Raw genomic sequence first — 15,028 nt, 5'->3', positions numbered from 1 at the left:
AATAAAAAATACATTTTTTTCTTAAAATACGTGTTTTCTCCCCTAGGTCATGAATTAGTGGACGGAGGGAGTATTTATTACAGATGCGTTTATTTTGATGAATAAATTTATCATTGAAAAATGAAGGATAACAAAAATTTATGTTTTTAAATGTCTCATTTCTTTTCCAACATTTGACATAAAAGAGAAGTTCACAATTTTTCCTTCATTATTTTCATTTAAAGGATGTATAATATTAATGGTGAATTTCTCTTTTGTGTCAAATATTGGAAAAGAAAAGAGACATTTAAAAGCATAAATTTTTGTTATCCTTCATTTTTCAATGATGAATTTATTCATCAAAGTAAATGCACCCTAAGAATGTGTTTATTTTTATGAAAAAGAAAAGAAATTATTTTTTCATATTTTTTTTCACTATTTTCACATATTAATTATAATAAAAATATTTCTTCAGACATAGTGGAATATTTTATCGTGGAGCTCATTTTCACTCATTTTCTTTTCAAGGTTAGATCCACTGCAAGAGGTAGCAATGGGGTAGTTTAAGGGTAGCACGGTATTAGGAAGTACTTCTTCCGTCCCACTTATCTTGACACACTTTCTTTTTTAGTTTGTCACATTTATAATGACACTTTCCAAAAATAGTACGTGATTCCTACCTTCTCTACACACATTAAATATATGGTCTCCACCCACCTTACATTCTTAACACCTTATTTTTAATCCTCGTGTCCTGGGACGAATTCAGAATTTTTTATTGTGGAGCACAAAATATAAGCATGCTATAGATATAAAATATATTTCATTTATTTAAAAAAAATTATACTACATAATAATTCAAGTCTATTAGAATTACAATTTACGAGTTTTCATTGACTGGAATATTTGCATGATCGATCATTAAAAATCTCTTTCTTAATATATACAATCAATCTATCAATTATCCATTTACCTCTCATCTGATTGCGTAGACGATTCTTTATGATATTCATTGCAGAAAATATCTTTTCAAACTAAATATATATTTATTGGGAATTGAATATTTAAAAGTTTACTTATTTATTATATACTTTAATTAAATATATATATATATATATATATATAGGGTCCGCATCCATTGAGATTTTAGCTTATACTTAGATTTAAGATAGAATCCTGAGCCTCCATACCCAATGATCTAACGGATCCTATGCAGCTGAAATTTTTGGTTTTTATTTGTTATTTAATGTTTAAAATACTGTTTTAAGAACGAAAAGGGTAGATCTGCCCCTATGTATTTCTTCCGATATTACAAACAATAACACAATCCCGATAATTTTGTTCTTTCCAACTGAAATGGAATTAAGATTTGGAAAGATCTGTTATTCCATCACTATATCGTATTTTTATAAGAACTAACCCATACACTAATTTAATCTAGGCACTATATCGTATTTTCATTAGCTTCTATTACTTTAGATTTTCACGTATAGTTAGATATAAGATATAATCTTGTAATTCCATCATGACTGATCCAACGGTTAAGATTAAATCAATTATGCGTATTCTTAATTTTATAGTACAGTATATTTCTTTAGACTTTTTAATGAACAATACGGGTATAGATGTCAAACTGTTCTCCGGCCAAAGCTACGAATCAAAGCAAGATCCCCATAATTTTGCTAATCCCAACTGAAATTAATCCTCGATTTGGCTATCATTGTATTTTTTGAACTTACATTAATAATGCGACGAACATCGAGTGTATAAGCAATGAACGTATGGAATGCATCACATATTCTGTTTTTTTAGGAACTAAAGAATTCTACATCTTGCTTGTTTGGCTGAAGATGTAATACAAAGAATTATATAAACTGCGATTTTATTATAAAGAGAAAAAACCTAAAGAAAACCCTTGAAAGCACAGACAGCAGACTAAGGGCCGAGCCTCATTAAAACCTATTTACAGAAAACCCAGTGGGAAAAACCGTAAATAGGAAAAAGAGTACTCGTCTAGCAGACAAAAAACCGAGAGGTAAAGAGCGGAAGGGAAAGTTTCTGGAACTCCGGCCTGACCATCGTCCCCAAACAGTCCCGGCTCTTACCTCACCAAAACAAAACAAAGACCAAAAAATCAACGGGGCGGTTAAGACCACCCCAACGGAACCACGAAAAGCGCCACCCCAAAACAACCCCCGCACAGCAGCATACGTCCAGCTTCCCAACCGAGTCTCCCGAGAAACCGCAGCAGCAAAGCCCCAAAGCAACACACCAACCTTGTTCCCACGAGCATCCGCAAACCGCCTCCCAGCTGTTCGACAAAAGGCAGAACAGCAGCCGACCACCCGAAGCAGCCTAGCAACCGAGCAGAACCCCAACGACAACAACAGACGCAGATCAAATACGTCGAGTGTAGCTGTGCGTCGACATGTCCAACCGCACCGCCTCCTTAATTTCCTCAATCTCATTAGACCACCACCCTTCCCGGCGAGACGAGTGGGCCATGATGTCCGCAGCAGTATTACCTTCTCTGTATATGTGTGTAACCGTGAAAACAAAATCCTCAAGACGCCTGAGAGTATCCTTCCAATAAGTCCTAAAACGCCAAGGCACATCCATGCCACGGTTCTGAAGCAAATTCACGACATAAGAGGAGTCCGCCTCCAGCCAAAGGCGACGCCACCCTCGGTTGTGAGCAATGGCTATGGCCGTGATGACTCCAAGAAGCTCAGCTTCGAACGCAAAGCCCGAGCCACCCTTTATATGAAAACAGCCACAGACGTCCGCTTTATGATTTCTAAAAACCCCACCAGCGGAGATTAAGCCTGGTGCGCCCGAAGCGGAACCGTCCGTGTTCACCTTGACCCAGTTGATGTCAGGAGGCCACCAATAAACCGATATGTAATCCGGAGGGGGAGCAGGTCTAGACTTCACACCGAGGTTGCGGAGAGAAAGATAGTCACTCCAAATATTATCCATAAATCCAAGCTTCTTAATATCATCCGTCTCCTTAAAAACCAGCTTAAGAAACTTAATAACAGCAACCGCGCTAAACGCTTGATCATCGAAAATAACATTGTTACGGCTGATCCAAATATTCCAAATAAGACTAATAACACCGATTTTCCAAAGACGCTGTAAGAGAGAACTGAAAGAAGAATTCCAAGCAAAAGTAAGGAAAGAGTGAATGTCCGGGCACTCAATAAGCTCAATTTTCCCAAACCACTCCAGAAAAATCTGCCAAATGGGAGCAACCATTTTACATTGCCAGAAGATGTGATCAATCGACTCAGCCGCATTCCAACAGAGAGAACAGACATTGGGAGCAACCAAACCTTGACGTCTCAGGCAATCCACCGTAGGCAACCTCCCATGGATAAGACGCCAGCAGACCAACGATCTGCGCATCGGGATGGAGGAATCCCAGATCCACGACCCCCAAGCCACCGAGGATAACAGGTACTAATATGTGCCAAAGCCAGAGACGAGGTGACATTACCATGTACCGAAGGCTTCCAGAGGCGAGTATCAGGGTCAGAGCTCATCGGAAGAAGAAGGATGTCGTAAACCACCTCAGGAAAATTCACAACAAAATTCTCCGAGAAATGCCAAGTGCCCTCAAAAAAATAGTCCGAAACCGTATAAGTGAGCCGGTCAATCAGAGGATCAGGAATGCCCAACTTATCGCACAATTTATACCCAAGCCAGTTGTCCGTCCAAAAAAGAGTGGAGTGACCATTCCCCAGGGCCGAGTAGGAGTTATTGACGAGGTCGATCACCTCCGGTTTTAGCCCAATCCAGATGGTAGAGTTCGCCACGTTTCTCTTCGCATAACCTTGAGAGGTAAGATATCTCGAGCTAAGAAGATCGGATGCCAGAGTTCCCCCTTTAATCACATTCCAAGCCATTCTCATAAGGTAACTCCTGTTCATTAAAGCGAAAGACCGAATACCAAGCCCCCCCTCTTCAAAACTCGAGCAGCAACGATCCCAATTAACAGCACACGGGGGCTTCTTCTCCGTGTTTCCAGTCCAGATAAAATTTCTGCACTTCCTGTCTAACTCACGGAGTAACGAAATCGGCCAACGAAACACCATCATCGTATGAATGATCGAGCTCTGGATCACCGATTTAACCAGACAGAGACGACCCGCCATCGAAAGATTACGACCTGCCCAACGCGAGAACTTCTGCACAATACGATCTTTTATCCCCAAAAAATGAGAAACACGAGGCCGCCCCACAAAAAGAGGGGCGCCTAGGTAGTTCACCTGCTCCCCTCCTTGTGTAAAGCCCAAAACCCGATTGATACCTCGCTTCATGTGGGTGGAAACCCCCTGCCCAAAGTAAATTCTCGATTTCTCAAGGCTGCAGTTTTGTCCCGATAAACTGTAATAGTACTCTAAGATGTGCTTAATCTTCTTGGCATTGCGCACCGAGGCCCGGCAAAAGACCAAAATGTCATCCGCATATAAAAGGTGAGTCGGAAAATCCATGTTCCTGCTATAACTCATGGGGATTAGATGACGCGAAGCCACACAATTTAAGAAAAGGTGGCTGAGCAAATCCTCCGCGATCCCAAAAAGAATAGGCGAGAGAGGGTCCCCTTGACGGACCCCTCTAGTGCAAGCAAAATAACCGCTAAGACGTCCATTATAAAGAATAGAGATTCTAGCCGAGCTGAAAATAATGGCAATCCAAGAAATGAAAGTCTCCTGATAACCCAGCACACGTAGCATCTTGAGGATAAAGTCCCAGCTCATGGTGTCAAACGCCTTCTTGATATCAATTTTACACGCCATGTTAGACTTACGGTTCGTGCGGTTCATACAATTAAAGCATTCCGAGCCCAACAAGATGCAGTCGTGAATCGAGCGACCTCCAATAAACCCAAATTGATTGTGAGAAACAGTTGCCGAAGCAACCTTATTTAAACGATCCGCCAAAATCTTGGAGATAATTTTGAAGAAGAAATTCGAAAGGATAATCGGTCTAAGATCCGAGACCGTGGTGACCGAATCAGATTTTGGGATCAAAATAAGAGTGTTGGCATTGCACCCGCTCGGCAGGTACGAATTGAGGAAGAAACAACGGACTGCTCTAATAATATCCTCCTTAAGAATGTTCCAGCAAGTGTGATAGAACATACCAGAGAACCCATCAGGACCAGGGGCGCTATGGGCATCCATATTAAGAACGGAGTTGGAAATTTCCAAATCCGAAGGGATCTCCGTCAGCTTGAAATTCTGCTCCAACGAGACCTGCATATCGATATTAGCTTCCAGATGAACCATATCAACATCTTCCACCGGTCCTTGAGAAAACAACGTAGTAAAGTGATCTACAATGTGAGATTCAATAATAGTTTGATCATACACTGCGACCCCACCAATGAGCAGATGACTGATCATGAAACCAGAATTACGGTACTTCAACATCCTGTGAAAAAAAGCAGTGTTCCTATCCCCATCCTTTAGCCAAGAACTCCGGCTTTGCTGCTGCATGTGAACATTCTTTCTGGAAAGAAGCGTGCTGATTTCCGCCTGTTTCGAGATCTCCTCATCGAAAACCGCATCTGTGTAACCATCCCGCGAAATACTATCCTGAATCCTGAGTAAATCACTTTGAAGATCCGCCAACTTCGTGTCAACATGACCAAATCCCACTTTATTCCAAGTTCGAAGGTGACCCTTCAGGCGCTTAAGCTTCAGCATAACCGTGAGGATAGGACAAGGAGTATTGATACTTTCTTTCCAGGAGGCGCTAACAATATCTAAGAAATCCGGGTGGGAGATCCACATATTTAAAAACCGAAAAGCCTTCTTCCCAGGAGTGATCTGTTGGGTACACCGGAGCACAATCGGGGAATGATCCGAGGAAGATCTCGGGAGCACCTGAGTGTTGATCGAACTCCAGAGATCTGAAAAGGTCGGAGAGATCAGCGCCCTATCAAGCAACGACTCAACGTGCTCAGGAAGAAAACGTCTGCCAGACCAAGAGAATTGAAGCCCAGTGGAATTCGGCTCCAAGAAACCCGTATCGTCAATAAACCTGCAAAACTCCAAACAAGAGGAACGGGAAGGCATTACCGAGCTAAGACGCTCGTGTGCACCTTTAACCGCATTAAAGTCGCCAATAAAAACAGTTTGGCCATCAACAAAGCGAAGAAGATCACACCAAAGAGTCCGCCGAAGAATAGCATCATTAGCGCCATGAACCAAAGCAATTCTGAAATTAATAGACTGCCACGAACAATCAGAGATAATGGCCTGTTCCGAAGAGAACACAACGTTGGTAACCACCGTCGGCTGGGCAAGTAACCAGAGGTTAGGTCGACGCGGAACCCTGCAATTCTGGTGACGAGGGATGAGATTGAGTGAGTGCCAGTAATTATGCGAAACTTTGTGAAGACCCTTCTTGGGTTCGATGATACTGACAATAATCGGTTTGAAGGAACGACAGTGCTCCTTCAAAATCTGTTTAGAATCGTCCGCAAAACCTCGGACGTTCCAAACGAGCACATTCATGGAAAAGATCAGGAGTTTGAAGCTGGGGTTTCCCCCAACTCCATTTTCGCCGCCCAGCTTTTAGCTGCTAAATTGTGCATTGTGCGAACACTCGCTCTTTCCGGATCTTCAATGACAAAATTTTGCGTACTATGTCCCAGCTCAGAGGATTTTCTGAGTCTGTTCTTAATCGAATCAGCCGCAGGTGTGTGAAGAATTTTCCCTCCTCGCCCCGATCCCGGGGGCCTCCCACGTCTTTTGACAACTTCCTGCTCTTGAATGTAGGCTTCCAACTTTTGATTTCAAAGCATTTTCAAGAGCGAGTTCTTTGAAGTCCGGATCCGTCGACTTACCACCGTTCGGTTCTGGAGTATCAGATCTTTGCACCTCTTGAATAGAGTCAAGGTTAATGATGCCAACGTTCTTCGCATTCAGAGTGTTCTCCGGCAGGTCCGGGACCGTCTCCTGACCACTATCCTCAGTATCCGTAAGAGCCATGAAAGAATTACTAGTATTAACTTTGTTTGAAAAATCCGACAAGCGACCCGGAGAAACCATCGCAGCGCTAAGAGCACGACAGTCTTCAGAGTTGTCCGAAACCTCAGGACGTTTCTTCACCGTATCAACCTCATTCTTATCCCCGGAAGCGTTCTGTTCAGTTGAGGCATGCTGCTGTTTTTGCTGCCATTTATTTTCCATCGCAGGCTGCTGTTTCTCTTGACTCGAGCCTTCAACCTCCTTATCCCTATTTCCCACAGACTTTTTATTCTTCATGTCTTCCCTCTGCTTAAGTTTCCTGCACTTATCAGGAGAATGACCAACAATCTTGCAATGCGTGCAAAACGTTGGAAGCGATTCATAACTAAACTCAATATATATGGAACTATTATCCTCATCAATCATCAAAGATTCGCGGAGGGGAACAGATAGGTCAATCTCAATTAAGACCCGAGCATAGTGTCCCACCTCTCTATTCGCCGAACCACCATCAATGCGAATCGGGTTACCCAAGTAACGACCAACCGCCGCTATAACTTCAGGATGCCATAGTTCAATAGGTAAATAATAAATACGCACCCAAACCTGAGCCAATGAGGAGCATTCTTTGTAAGGATCAAATTTAGGAACCCATTCTCTCAGACGCAAACTGCCATTGGATATTTCCAGATTTATTTTCCCCTTTGCAACTTTTTTGTCTTCCAGCGAACTAAAGTTTAGAGTAAAAAAGCCCTTACCCATCGGGATCAACTGCCAGTTTTGGGGAATATTCCAGATTTTTTGTAATTCCGCTTTAATATCTTGTGTAAATCTAGGTTGCGACCCCTTCCGGAGCATCAATCTTCCTATAAGGGCATATTTGAATTCCTTTAGACGTTGCTGCAGGAACTCCGAGGGGATCTTCAAGGTGTCAACCCCTCCTGTGATCGAAGTGTGAAGGGCCTGAAATCTATGAGCAGGAAGATCCGGCTTCCTTATCCGTGGCCCAACTGCCGCAACGTAATTCATCACTTTGGATTTCCCGGGATCGGAAGAAGGAATATCATCCGCGCTGGTGGGCACAGCACCATCCCTCATGACTTTGTTGTTGGCGTTAGAATTTGCCAAGTTGCTAGCACTAGGGTTTGCCGAGTTGCTTGCACTAGGGTTTATCGAGTTGTTAGTACCAGGAATTACCGAGTTGCTCGCAGCATCAGTCGGAGAACCATCATGGAGCGGCTTCACCGGAGACGCTCGGGTGTAATTGGAAGAGATGATAGGAAGATTCAGCGCCGAACGATCGTGGTCACCATGAGGCGGATGACCGGAATCCATAACGACGACAACGAAAACTAGAGCATGCAGGCGGCGCTAGGGTTCCATTCCCGGTGAGAGAGGTATCGTAATACAAAGAATTATACACCATTAGAAATTAAGTTAATATTTTTTAGTATATATGTTTTTTCAAACAATAAAGAGCCACGTATTATCCCGTTAATTAGTTTTTAACCTAATTAAGTTTGTGTTGAACTTAACAAGTAAATAAATGCACATAATATGTTTGATGCATGAACTTATGTTCATCCTGATACTTGAATTTGATCCCCTTGAGCTTGAGTCGTCAATTTGCCAGCTACAATGAGCAACCAGCCGATTCTCTGCCAATCCCAACTCTCATAGCTATAGTTAACAATCAAAATCGAAACTGTGAGCGATTAAGAAATTTTATTTTGGTATATTATTTATTAATATAATATACTCCATAATCGAAACTGTGAGCGATTCCGTGATAATTCTATAGACTGTTAAAATTCACGGACTTTTAAAATCTACATAAATCTTGAACTAATACACCCCCTAAGTGTGATATTTCATAGACCGAATATTAATTTCCAACTAAATGTATATGCTAGTCATTCCTGATGAACATGGAAAGCATAAACATGATTTGGATAATATAACCAGTTCGTGATCTCGTTAAATCATCATGACTGCACCGGGAAGAAATACGAATGATAATTGTAACGGCATGCAAGAAATAATCTTTCAGATTTTAATTAGCTTAATTACCATTGTTTGTTGATAAAGATATGGTGTATTTCCGTTGAGAATTATGTATAAGATTACCATGTTAGCCTTTCTATAATTTCTAATAAACAATAACGGTAAGATATCAGCCGTTAGATGAATGAATATCAATGGCAGAAGATTCATCTCAATTCTACAAATATATGCTTATCTCAATTGAACCAAATCCTATATATATATATATACATATATAAGTAGTAAAAATAAATCAAAAAATTGTGGGGGCACGTGCCCCCATAATTGGTAACATAGATCTGTCTCTGTTCGTGTCCAAAGCAAATATGCCAGGATAAATGTGACAGAGGAAGTAAAAAATTTGGGGTAGCAAATTTTTTAGATAGTACTACTACTACCTAGACACATGGAAAAATGGTGGGTCCATCAGAAATGGCTCCACGAGCGCGTAGGATGAAGGTGCGCCAACACTCCCAGATTGCGCGCGTGTAATGCACGCTTGCCCATTTCGGCTGGGATTGACATTTCCAATGGGGCGCGCTGTCATAGTTGTGTACTCCCTCCATTTAAATAATAACATTTCAAAAAATGGGCACGCAAAATTAAAAAATTTAGATAAAGTAAGCGAGAGATAAAGTAAATGATGATAAATATAAAGAATGTAGTGAAAAAAGTAAGAGATGGATAAAGTAAATAATGAGAGAGATAAATAGAGTATATTAAGTATATTATTTCATTTTTTAGATTGAGACATTATAAATGAGATGTCCAAAAAGAAAATTTGGTACGTTATTATTGAAATTTGAAACGGATGAAGTATTTTAATTTAATTTTTCTTGAATTATGTTTTCAACTATCTCGTTTCTTTTCTTTTTCGTTTCGATCTGTTGCGGGTTTTAACATGTTGATTAGGACAAAAATATACACCCTTGCGACCCCGTAAAAGAATGCTCAAACACGGGAAAAGCCCATGGCGAACAGCGTTGTCATACCTTTAAGCAGCCCTGCTTAGCCCGAAACACTACTGTCAAGAAGTGAAAGTAAGCCCAATAACAAGAAGTCCTTATAAGCCTACCGAGCTCCTATAGTTGGATCACGCAGGCCGGAGCCCAACTTGTAAGTACCTTCAGCTTAGCGAGCCAAATCCTTCAAGATATGATGAAGAATCCAACAAATGTCGTCAATCGAGTCCAAGATCATAGAGGCTTCAAGAAGATCAAGATGGAAGAAGAAGGATAAACATCTATAGTTCTATTCCTAATCTAGATAGAGTTTTATTCCTAGTATAATTCTTGGTTATTGTCTATAAATAGAGAAAAAACCCTAATGTAAAGGCATCGCCTATCATATTTTTTTGACGAAAAGCCTCACGCTTGAAATCAATATCAATTCATACATTCCATTACTTTTCTTGGTGTTCTTATTGTCCTCCTTTATAGCTGTTATTTTGGACACAACACATGTTTTCTTTTCTTTTTTATTTCTATTTCTTTTGGCGTCTTTTTTAACTCATTTTTTGTACTACTACTTAATTTCTTTTTTAATAAAAAAATTTGAACTTTAATTAAGTTTTTATGTGTTTTTATTTCGTAATTTAATTATTATGTTGTGTGTATTTTTATTTTTAATTACATTAATTTTATTGAAGTGAAATATAATACATAAATAATAGATATATGTATTATAGTAAAATGCGTAATTATGATAGTGGGGGTCTATAAATAGTTATACATGAGGTAGTGGTATAGTGGAAAAAGAACTTTCGATAGTGGTGTGAAAAAAAATTCCAACTTTTTTATCACATTTTCATTTATAGTGAGCATATGGTAAAAAAATGATAAAAAGATAATATTTTTTCATCTTTTCTTATCTATTCTTTTCCAGTTAAAATTTTACAACCAAAGTAAATGTACCCTAAGATTAAAAAAAAAAGGAAAAAAAGTTAGCCACACTTACCATTTTACTCATTCACATAAAAAACTTAAAAATTATTCAAGTTTCTAGCCGTGAATTTGAGTTTTACAGTTTGAATTCACAACTAGAAAATAGTGTTAGTTGAATTCAAATTTTAAAGCTCAAATTCACGACTAGAACTAAAAAAATTCAAATTTTAAAGCTCCGATTCATGACTAGCACTATTTCTAGTTTTGAATTCAAGCTTTAAAACTTGAATTCACAACCAACACTAGCTATTCAGTTGTAAATTCGAGTTTTATAGCTTGATTTCACAACTAGAAATAGTGTTGGTTGTGAATTCAAGTTTTAAAGCTCGAATTCGCGACTAATAGTTGTGAATTTGAGTTTTAAAGTTTGAAGTCACAACTAGAAATAGTGTTGGTTGTGAATTTATTCTTTAAAACGCAAATTCATAACCAACACTCTCGATTCAGTTGTGAATTCATCAAATTGATTGTGAATTCAAGAACATTAACAACATAAACTCACCTCAATTTCTACCTCAATATACGAAATGAGCCGTATATGATATCTATTTCCAATCAATCACCCACATACATTGAAGGGAGAAAGAAAATTATCCAAGTCTCAAAACAGAACTAGATCAATGGCCTAGATCTCTTTCCCCATTTATGGCTCTCTGTTTATCTTCCTTACCTCCCCAAATCAATAAATAATCCTCACAATCATAGAACACTTTAAGGCACCATGTTGAAATTGATAGAGGTTGAAAGCTGCACCATAATCAGCTTGGAAACTCTTCTACAAATACACAAACCCCACAAATCATCATAACATTCGATTTTATAGATAGCCTCTATTCTATGTGCATAGAAACATAAATCAAGGTAAAGAGAAGTGGAAATTGAGTTAATTTGCATCTGTGAGATGAAGTTTCTACAGACATGATGTTGGGAAATAGAGCTCGCCCGGTGATGAAGAAGACTACGAGCATGATGGAGTTCACCTTGGATCTGAAGGAGGCGTTGTCTATCAGCCAATGGAACCTCACAATCCTTTCAATGATGGTATAGATCAGTAGTACTAGGCCTCCGCCGCCGCTGCAACTCCAAGATCGAAGAATTCGTCTCCATTTTCATCACACTGCAACTGATTCTTCCTAGAGCATCTACCGCTCAAATCCGTGATGGTGTTAAGAGATAGACTCAGCTATAGAAAAGCTTAAAGAGAGAATGAGAGAGAATGAGAGAAAATGATTTTCATGTATTAAACTCAACTGAAAAGAAGTTATGTTGGGAAACTTATGAAATATCCTTCCCTAGTTTTGATGATACCAAAACATCTAGATTTATCTTCTTGCTTAGGTCTTTTCATTGAACTTAAGTGTTAGAGTTCATTTGCTTAGACTAGGTCTGTTGTCTGAAGACCAGCTGATTGAAGAACTGAAGACTGAAGGCAGCATAACTGAAGCGCATTGAACTGGACTACCGAAGGACACACACTGACTGAAAATCATCAGTCACCAGTCAGAGATACTCACGCAATACATGTCATTATCAAACTGGAGTTTAAATCAAGTACCGGTTGACATTCTACATCGGGCTGAAGTAAAGAGTATCAGACACGCAGCATTAAATGCTCAAGTACAAGTGCATTAAATGCCGAGGATTTGCAGATCGTCCTTGCAAGTACGAGAATTCCTCTTTTCGTGTAAAGATGCAGAAACACCATACTCCAAGGACAAGATGATTCAATATTTTCTATAAGGAGTATTTGAAGATTGCCACCTCAGCCCAAGAATTGACATTGTCTCACAACGGCAGAAATCTCGAAGACCTTCTCTCCAACGAAACTATTCAAAACTTTGCCTATAAATAGAGCTTGAGGAACGGCTGCAATCTTCACCGATTCAAGACATACGCTGAAGCTCTGTCAAAATCACAAGCCGACATTTACTTAGACAAAACTTTGAATCGAATAAGAGAGCACCCAAACGTTGTAAAATCAGTCTAGCTGATTACCTAAACTCTCTTAGAAATCTAGGCAACTCTTGTTTTATCCTAAGCCTAGAATTGATTACTTGAGAGCCTGTTCTCAGTAATCTTAGTTGGAAGAGTTCAAATCCATTTTCAACCAAGCGAGAAGGGTGTTTGAGTAGAGAGGAGTTCAGACCAGGGTTCTGACTCCAGAGATCTTAGCCAAGCGCTGGCAAATGCACTTGTGTGTCTTAGCGTGCTAAGAGCGAGCGAGAAATCCAACCCAGTGTGTTGGTACTGAAAATTTGAATTTCAGTTGTAAGGTTTGCTGTGCACCCATAAGCATTAGCCCAGAGTGTTTGTCAGAATAATCATCTGGCCATGGACGTAGGAAGTTATTTTTCGAACCACGTAAAAATCCTTATATTTTTTTATCTACTTTCAGTTATTCTTTATCTGCGTTAAACTTGTTTTACAACTGAACTGGATTAATTGAAAAGTGTAACTAAGGATTTTGTTAAGTGACAAACTCTTTCTAAAGGCTATTTGGATTAAGTTTAAATTTTCACTGCTGAGTTATTAGTCTAACTGATCAATCAATTGATAGTCAGCAAGATTAGTAACTCTACTCTGTTTTACAAACTTTAGACTGAAGCCTTGCTTGGGTATCAGTTAAAGCTCTGTGCTTGATTGAAATCAAAATTACTGAAGTTACTCCAGTATCAGTCTACAACCATCTTTCAACTGAAGTTTGGTTTGTTTGTTTTCGATCCGCGAAAAATAGCCTTCAGGTGTATTCCCTTCCCCCCCAACACCTGTTCAGTCAACCCTCTGGGACCCAACAAGTTACATCAGATGTATTTATACAACTCGCCTACAGCTATAGATACAGAGCTAATGAAGCTAATCTAACTAACTTCTAACTAACACAGTTTAACAAGTTAACTAACTCTAACAAAATTCGTTAAGGGCTCTGTTAAGAGCTTAAGCATTTGAGCTTAAATAAGCTAATACACTCTCAACAAACTATGAATGTTCCATTTCAGCAAGATTTAATCGACCTTTGAGAAGGCAGAATCTGGATTCTAATAACGGCTTAGTGAAAATATCAGTTATTTGATCGACAGAAGGTACAAAGCCCACATCAATAGTGCCATCCAAAACTTTATCTCGAACATAATGGACATCGACTTCAATATGTTTAGTTCGAGCATGAAATACTGGATTCCCAGCTATAGTAATGGCACTTTGATTGTCGCTCCAAAGCTTGTGAGGAAAAGTGAAGGGAATCCCCAACTCAATACACAGACCTTGAAGCCAAACTAAGTTAGTAGTGGCATTGGCAGGACTCATGTACTCTGATTCAGCACTACTCCGAGACACCACATCCTGCTTCTTAGCTGACCATGTTATTAGATTTTTCCCAAAGAAAATATAATGTCCACCAGTACTTCTTCTATCATCAATGCAGCTGGCCCAATCAGCATTAGCAAAACTCTCCAATTGAGAAGAAAGTAGCATAATGAAAATATTGTTTGACTGTTATGGTACCCTTCAAATACCGTAGAAGCCTCTTGCACGTTGCCCTATGATAATCAATGGGAGTGGTGAGAAATTGACTTAGTTTGTTCACAATGAAGACAATGTCAGACCGTGTAAGAGTAAGGTATTGTAAAGCACCAACTGTGCTTCTGTAGAGGGTTGGATCTGCAAAAGGTTGCCAACATTTTTTGATAACTTTGTCGCTGCAGTCATTGGAGTTAGACATGGTTTGCAGTTTACCATATTGATTTTGATCAACAAGTCATGTATATACTTGTGCTGACATAGAGAGTATCTATTTGCATTCTTGTGAACTTCTACTCTAAGAAAGTAATGAACATTACGAAGATTCTTAACTAAGAATTTTGTGTGAAGAGTATCAATAATGTGAGCTACCTCAATAGCATCATCTTCAGTTATCATAATGTCATCCACATATACCAATAGCAATTGTTTTGAAAAATAGAGATAAGTCAGAGGCTAACCTCTTGAATCCCATAGAGAAAATCTCACTACGAAGAGTGTTATACCATGCTCTTGGAGCATGCTTCAGACCATAAAGAGCCTTAGTCAATTTACAAACATGAT

General features: G+C 39.4%; 1 protein-coding gene across 1 annotated transcript; it reads right to left on the bottom strand.

Moving 5' to 3' along the window:
• Positions 1-2,376: 2,376 nt before the first annotated feature.
• On the bottom strand, positions 2,377-3,237 carry LOC131023373 (uncharacterized). The gene has a single exon (XM_057952912.1). It carries the CDS (start codon positions 3,235-3,237, stop codon positions 2,377-2,379), a length of 861 nt encoding a protein of 286 aa, XP_057808895.1.
• Between the last annotated feature and the right edge of the window lie 11,791 nt (positions 3,238-15,028).

The sequence above is a fragment of the Salvia miltiorrhiza genome, chromosome 4 (genome assembly GCF_028751815.1).
Source record: "Salvia miltiorrhiza cultivar Shanhuang (shh) chromosome 4, IMPLAD_Smil_shh, whole genome shotgun sequence".
Lineage (NCBI taxonomy): Eukaryota > Viridiplantae > Streptophyta > Magnoliopsida > Lamiales > Lamiaceae > Salvia > Salvia miltiorrhiza.
The sequence above is the reverse complement of the archived record's forward strand: the minus strand, read 5'-3'. Positions and strand labels throughout refer to the sequence as shown.